Genomic DNA, 7,965 nt, shown 5'->3' with positions numbered 1-7,965 from the left:
GGCACTATCTACTGGTCCTACCCTCCAAGTACCAAGATAGAAAAAGAAAAAAAAAAGCAAACTCAGAACTCCAGCCTTCCACTAGGAGCTAGAAAAGACTTCAAGCCACTTCTCTTATTAAACTGAAACACCATGTCATAAGAGTCACCCTGACCATGCCAGCCCAGGCTCTCAGCACAGCCCACCTCAGGGAGCTTCTGTTCTCTTCCCAGGTATCAACTGCAGTCTACAGCCAACAGCACAGGCTAGCCTTAACCTGTCATGGGCTACGGCCAGCCTCACAGATGTACACCAAGATCAGATCTAGCACACCAACTGCAGTTTTCTTTCTTCCTAGAGGGCTTGAGAGCCACAGGGCCGATAAAGGCACACTCAGGTCCCTGACCGGGTGTGGGGGCCAAAGCTCTCTGCACTCAGAATTTCTTCACCAAGGAGGGAATTCGTCTTACATGAAGGGATGACGGACAGTAGGCACCTATATGACCCTGGTGCAGGTCATCCCCAACTGGGACTGGTTCCTCAGATAACTACAGAAGGCAGCAGTAACAACAGCAAGTCTGAGGTATCCCAACCCAGACAGCCAGCAGGCCAGGACTGTTCCCAGCTTCCCTCTGGTCATCCCTCATCCTGGCCCCCATGGAATGTACAAGCAAAAAAAAGCACAGTCGTCACTTCAGGTTTTTATTTTGCATTTCATTTATGATCCAGTTTCACATTCTCACAGGGTTAGCGGTTACAATAACCACCTCCAGACATCACCCACAGTCTGAAGTGGCCAAACATCCGAGCTGAGGTTAAAGGTACAGCACAGACATGCTTGTAAAATAAAACAAAATTGCACAATTCATCCTTCATCTCATATTCTTAAACCAATGCCCGACACAAAGGCCGATTGCTGAGGAACGGAAACCCCTTTCTTCATGCTTCAAACTAAACATTAAACTTATCTGACAGGCTGAGCAAGGTCTCTTCAATAATTAATGGTAAACACATGAAAAACCCTTTATGATCCATAAATATTTTGTTACATAGGGTACAAAAATACTTTTCAGGTTTTGGTTGGTTTCAGAGTTCAGGAAGAATGAAGAGCAGTGGCAGGGTAGGGTGCTCTGGGGGAGGGAGGCACAGCTTCTTAGGCTTGTCAGCCCTCTGGAGAAGGAGACGATCAGGACTCTGATTGAAGGTGAAAGTCAGAGGCTGAGGATCTGCTGCCAGATGAGGATGGAATCTGCGTGTATGCGTGCGCGTGTGTGCGTGTGTGTTTATGTGTGTGTGCAGCGGGGCCTTCAGGTCAGAAGTGGCTGCAAGGCTCAGGCCTCCCTGAAGTAGGGTGAGTGTAGGAGTCAGGAGTAGAGAGAGAGACTAGGCTTGACAAGCCTCCAGTGCCAAGACCTGTTGCTATGGCGACAGTGTAGGAACAAACCGTACAAGTGTCACAATTCATAAACATGCAAAATTAAATGTCCCTTTTCCTTGATGGGGAACTACAGAAGTAAGTTTGAGCAGGAGGTCAGGCTGTGCTGGGTTCCCAGTGAGGCCGGCAAGCTGGGCCTAGGTGTCCGGGTAAGAAGGCCTCCGATCCTCCTGGAAGGCCTTGGAGAACTGAGGGAGGAGGAAACGAGAGCCATCCACTGAGTCAGGCTTCAGATTCACAGTGTCTAGAGGGGAGCAGCAGTTCTGCACAGGCCTCAGGTGGCAGTAGGGCAGAGCCCTGTTTTGGCCCCACACAACCCAGGACCAACTCCAGGGTACAAGACCTGGAGGGAGGGGAGAGAGGTGGCCATGAGCACAGTGGATGGGAGGTGGCTATGGAGAAGGACAGAAAGGAGCCAACAGCATACAACGAGCTCTCAGGACTGGGCAGAGAGGACGACCCACAGCCGTGTGAGGAGCCAGCATCGAGGATGCCGGCCCCCAGCCATCACTTACTGAGGAGCTAACAGAACTGGCGATACTTCCATCCTTGCTGAGCGGTATCAGAAGAGGGATACCAGCGCACCTGCAAAAGAAGCTGCTGTCAGGGCACACTTACCAGCCACTGGCCTCCATCCTGAAGAGGGGCTGGGTGAATCTCAACAGAGTCCCTGAGGCTGTCCAGGCTGTCACTAATCACTTGGGAGAACCTGGGCCAGTTACACTTGCCTTTCAACATGGGCTTCTTTCTCCTGAAAATGGGAAAACACCACCCGGCCCGCCTCCTCCTCTTGGGGTCAGGGTTCCATGAGGGCCTGCCAGCATTTGGACCCCTATGAGCATGCATGCTTGGGCCTCGCACAACTTGTGGGTGTTGGTCTTCTCCTTCTAACACATGGGCTTCAAGGACTGAACTTGGGCTGAACCATCTTGAAAGTCCCTTGGTTTTGGGAGAGGACCTCATGAATCCCTGGACTTAACCATAAGTAAGAATGACCTTGCATTTCTGATCTTGCCTCCATCTTGTGAGTGCTGGGACTACAGGAAGGGTATCTGTGTTTTATGCAGTACTAAGGATTGAACCCAAGACTTCACACATGCCAGGTAAGCACTCCGCCAACAGTGATACCAAGCCTGATAAATTCTCAACAGGAGAATGAGTCTGACACATTTTGTACTGTTTCTTGGGATCCATCTACCCACCCCCACCCCCAAACAGGGTTTCTCTGCATAGCCCTGGCTGTCCTAGAACTTGCTCTGTAGACCAGGCTGGTCTCAAATTCAGAAATCTGCCCATCTCTGTCTCCCAAGTGCTGGAATTAAAGGCACGCACCACTATCACCCACCTTAGATCTGTTTCTTGATCTACATAAAAAAAATGCTATAAAGAGCAAGCAGGACAGGAGGTAAAATACACTAAAAAAAATCAGTGTGATCTCCAAGGGGTCTCTCTGTCTGTCTCTGTCTCTCTCTGTCTCTCTCTCTCTCACACACACACACATACACGCACGCACGCACGCACGCACGCACAGGTCCTGGCAACTCTTCAATACAGCCATTTTGACCTTTCCATCTTTCCCACACTCTTGTTTCAAGGCTCATTAAGTTCAGATACTTGAAAACCCTACTGGGGTTTCGGGCAGGAGGTGACAGCTTCAGGTTATCTTTGCCTGGGTAGCAGCTGCCTATACTGACTGTGGCAACCGCGGAAGGCCCCGTAGGGCAGAAGTCCCAAGGCAGAACTCCCAGAGACTGGTCAGTAAAATGGCATGGATCCCTCTCTGTGAGCCAGACCTGGCAAGGACAGCTGAGCTGCTGCCAGACAAAGGCTTCAGGGAAGGCGCCTGCCCTACTTACACATGGACCCAGCCTGACCCAAAGCTGCCTGGGGGAGAGTGGGGTCTGAGCACCCAGGAGAGCCTATGGTCCCCTTAGGAAAGACTGGGGTGACACTTAAGAGCCACCATAGAGAATGAGTTAGAAGCTGGGCACTCACACAATACCCATGAAGCTATAGCAGGCAGACCCAGTTGGCCCACTTGGCCACATGGGATTCCTGCCTCTTGGGTAAGCAAAAAGGGTATGACCAATGCCAGGCCCTCTGGGCAGAAGGAACTGCCTTAGGAGCTGTGCCTGTGACCCTCCCACGGCTACGTGTTACTTGTGTAGAATGCACCATTTGGGCCATATATCCTCCCAAGACAGTGATGAGAAGTTAGGGGCTAACACTTGCACACCTGGCACATAGCAGGACAGGCTCTTCCTTTCCTGGCTAACAGCCATAAGGGAGGAATTCCTCTGGCCTTTTGCTGGGCTGGGGATACCCTCTTAGCTGGTTGCCCGGCTAGACACCAGAACTTATTTCCTAAGCAAGGATGTAACAGGAAAAAACAGCACTGCCAACCAGAAGTCCAGGGCTCCAGGCAGCTCAGAATATCCTCACGGGCTCTGCCTACCACCCTTCACCCAGCAGGAACGGCCCCACAAGTATTGCCTGACAGTCTGGGAGTCCATGGCACCAGACATAGGGGACTCCGGGAAGCCTTAGGAAGCCTCCCACTCATCCTCTTCCATTCAAGAGAGCTGATGCCTCAAATGGCTGCTTGAAAAAGTCTCCCCAGACATGCTCTGGAGGTGCTCCAACTACAGCAGCAGTTCCTCAGCCCTGGAGTCAAAATGTCTTGGGGTGTCTTAGGGTGGGGGTATTCCGGGCCTAGGACAGCCAGGCCAATGATGAAAAGGGATGCACTCAGCGGGGTTGCTTTGGAACATTTCACAGATGCCTGGCATATGCTTGCGGCCTGGGTTCCTCTAAGAGCAGCCCAGTCCCTTTCTGCATCCCCTCTTCCTGCCCCAGCACAGCTCATGACACCTTCCAGGCCCAGGCCTAGCATGTGAGAGACCCTGCAGTCAACAACCACTGTTCACATCTTCCTGAGAGACTGCCTCTGTCCTACATGAGGACTGCTTCAAACCCAGAAGAGAACATAAGAACAAGCCTCAATCTCCTCTCAGATCTTAGGACCAAATAAAAAGGTCTACCAAAAAGGAAGGAATCTTGCCGGGCGTTGGTGGCGCACGCCTTTAACCCCAGCACTCGGGAGGCAGAGGCAGGCGGATCTCTGTGAGTTCGAGACCAGCCTAGACTACCAAGCGAGTTCCAGGACAGCCTCCAAAGCCACAGAGAAACCCTGTCTCGAAAAACCAAAAAAAAAAAAAAAAAAAAAAAAAAAAAGGAATCTACATGAAAAAAAATATTAATAGCCAATAAATATGGGAGCCTCACTTGGCTAGAAAAATCAACTAAAATAATATTTCAGCCAGACCAGTGAGATAGATGGCTTTGACCTGAGTTTGGTCCCTGGAACCCACAAAAAGGTGGAAGGAAAAAACTGACTCCACAAAGCTGCCCTCTGACCGTACATACCATGGCACCCCATGTTCACACGCAAACATCATCATCATAATAGCAAAATTAAAAAATTCAAGGCTGGGCATTGGTGGTACACGCCTTTAATCAATCCCAGCACTCGGGAGGTAGAGGTGGGTGGATTTATAAGTTGAATTAGAGCCAGCCTGGTCTACAGATCGAGTTTTAGGTCAGGCTCCAAAGCTACACAAAGAAACCCTGTCTTGAAAAACCAAAAAGAAAAAAGAAAAAGAAAATTTTATGAAAGATTCACATCCATTGACTTATTTATATACCTACTTCAAATGTATACATTTGTTTACTATCATGTATCATTTATGCGTATAAACATGTGGGATCGGTGCTCTCCTTTCACCCTTCTGTGGGTTTCAGAGACCAAACTCAGGTCGTCATGCTTGGAGGCAAGCACCTTTGCCTCCAGGGCCATCTTATTTAACAGGCCCAAAATCTAGGGCTTTAAAAGGAGACTGCCATCACCGGGCATGACAGCACACGTCTGTAAATTCCTGGCACTGAAGCAGAGGCAGGAGAACTGCCATGAGCTTAAGGCTTTTTGTTTAAAAAAAAAAAAAAAAAAAGAGCCAGGTGTTGGTGGGGCACGCCTTTAATCCCAGCACTTGGGAGGCAGAGGCAGGCGGATCTCTGTGAGTTCGAGGCCAGCCTGGTCTACAGAGCGAGTTCCAGAACAGCCTCCAAAACAATACAGAGAAATAGTCTCAAAAAACACAACCAAAAAGGGAAAGAAAAAGGTTTTCCTTGGAGTAGGATAAGCCAATACTAAAAGAAACCCTATCTGTCTAGTTTGAGAGAGGTACTTGCCACATGCTGCTCTTAGTTTCCATTCACGAATTTCATTTAAATTGTCAAAAGCCCCATTACACAGAAAACAGGCAAGGGGGAGTCTGTGGCATACATGCTTTCGTGCCTTCTTGCTTACAAGGAAAATTTGTTAAGACAGAGTTTCAATGTAGCACAGGCTGGCTTCAAATCTGCTATATAGCCAAGGCTGGCCCTGAACTCCTGACCCTCCTGCCTCCAACTCCCTAATGCAGAGAGTACAGACAGAGGCCACATGCCTTTCTCAGGTGAAGATTCGGGTCCTTTCAGGGCTCTCCTGCAAGTGTGGTCTGTGCAGTCACAGGGCTCTAGAAGCTGGGATGTGCCCAGCAGGGGAGCAATAGTGGGTATCAGTGCCCATACCTTCTTAGCACCTTCTATTTCTCAGCTGCTAACTTTTCTCAGTACTTGCTTAGAGTAAATGAGGCCTTGGTTCCATTCTGAGTACCATGTAAAACCAAGGTGATGCCGGCCTGTAACCTCAGCACTCTAGAGATAGAGGCGGGATGAGAAGTTCAACACCGTCCTGACCCTTGGCTACACAATGCAATTCGAAATTAGTCTGGAATACAGGAGAACTTGCCACAAAAACAAAACAAAAACCCAGAAACGCTGGGCGGTGGTGGCGCACGCCTTTAATCCCAGCACTCGGGAGGCAGAGGCAGGCGAATCTCTGTGAGTTCGAGATCAGCCTGGACTACCAAACAAGTTCCAGGACAGCCTCCAAAGCCGCAGAGAAACCCTGTCTCGAAAAAAACCACAAAAAAACCACAAAAAAAAAAAAAAAAAAAAAAAAAAAAGGCCTCCCCATCTCCTACTCCACTTCTGTGTTACTATGCAAACCTTCCCCTCGGGAAGAGCCTGACTACCTGGGAGGGATTTTTCAGCTGTCCAGGATGCTCAGCTGGAGAAAGTACCATGTTAACTACAGTTTAGCCCAGCACAATCAAAACCTGCCTGAGACAGACTTCCCTGCTGGAGTAAACCTGCTAAAATAATGGCACCTGACCTGAATTTTCCACCCTGGGGGAAGGACAACCCCTATGCTGCTAAGCCCATGAGGATACCCAGAAATGGACACGCACTCAGATTCCAAGAGAAGGTGCCCAGTGCTGTGTGAGAGAGAGAGAGAAAGAGGGAGGGAGGGAGAGAGGGGGAGGGAGGGAGAGAGGGGAGGGAGGGAGAGAGGGGGAGGGAGGGAGAGAGGGAGGGAGGGAGAGAGGGGAGGGGGAGGGAGAGGGAGGGAGGGAGGGGAGAGGGAGAGGGAGAGGGAGAGGGGGAGAGGGAGAGGGAGAGGGAGAGAGAGAGAGAGAGAGAGAGAGAGAGAGAGAGAGAGAGAGAGAGAGAGAGAGAGAGAGAGAGAGAGAGAGAGAGAGAGAGAGAGAGAGAGAGAGAGAGAGAGAGAGAGACTATCTATCTACAGCCCTGGCTGTCCTGGAACGCACTCTGTAGACCAGGATGGCCTCAAGCTCACAAATCTACCTGCCCCTGCCTTCCAGAGTACTGGAAATAATAGAGTACCCACTTCTTCTAACTTCAGCTTACTGTGAACTCTCCTCCCCAAACTTTCCCTTTCCTTTCTCCATATTCCCTTTCTATTGCCAGGTCAGGGCCAAGTAGCTCCCTCCACAAGCTCTTTTCCTGACAGTGTAGGAAACCCCTATGCTGAATGGTCACTCAAGGCTCAGGTTTTGGTAGTCAGAACAGGGTAAATGTCTACATGGTCAGCCTCAGAAACAATAATACTCGACGCCCCGCTCTGGGCCCAGCTTCTGCTCTCTCGGACATCCCCTAAAAATAGCTGGTTTTTTTCTGACCAAGTGCCCAGTCCCCAAACCTGTAATCCCAATACTTGGGAGGTTGAGTAGGAGGATTACCAGTAGTTCAAGGCCAGCCTGGCCTACATAGCAAGATTGTCTCAAAAAAAATTTTTTTTAGTTTGACATAGTGTTACATGCTTGTATAGCCCCAGTACTTGAGAAGCAGAAACAAGAGTATTAGGAACTCAAGGTCAGCCAGCCTGGACTATGAGTCCCCCCACCCCATCATTTAAAAATTCTAAATAAATAAATCTACCAACAAAACAAAATATCTACCAGCAAACATGGCTGCCAAGATGGCTCAGTGCATAAAGGTGCTTGCTCCCAGGCTGATGGCCTGAGTTTGATCCCTACAACATACATGGTAGAGAGAACTAATTCCCAAAAGTTGTCTTACAGTCATACACATAAGGATAATTAAAAACAAACCACCACCACCAAAAAAAAAAAAAAAAAAAACGCTCA

The 7,965-nt window shown here is 49.4% G+C and overlaps 1 protein-coding gene across 3 annotated transcripts in view; it reads right to left on the bottom strand.

Moving 5' to 3' along the window:
- Positions 1 to 668: 668 nt before the first annotated feature.
- Positions 669 to 7,965, bottom strand: part of Rbpms2 (RNA binding protein, mRNA processing factor 2) — a 33,489-nt gene continuing 26,192 nt past the window's right edge. For all 3 annotated transcript variants that reach the window (XM_040739977.1, XM_021230372.2, XM_040739978.1), the window contains 2 exons: positions 1,930 to 1,999; positions 669 to 1,757 (listed from right to left, as the gene is read on the bottom strand). In XM_040739977.1, coding sequence (XP_040595911.1) covers positions 1,977 to 1,999 — 23 coding nt within the window. In that variant the 3' untranslated portion in view covers positions 669 to 1,757; positions 1,930 to 1,976. The remainder of the gene's footprint in view (positions 1,758 to 1,929; positions 2,000 to 7,965) is intronic.

Source organism: Mesocricetus auratus, unplaced genomic scaffold (assembly GCF_017639785.1).
Source record: "Mesocricetus auratus isolate SY011 unplaced genomic scaffold, BCM_Maur_2.0 Super-Scaffold_100691, whole genome shotgun sequence".
Taxonomy (NCBI): Eukaryota; Metazoa; Chordata; class Mammalia; order Rodentia; family Cricetidae; genus Mesocricetus; species Mesocricetus auratus.
Note: the sequence above shows the minus strand (reverse complement) of the source record. Positions and strands in the feature narration are given on the sequence as shown.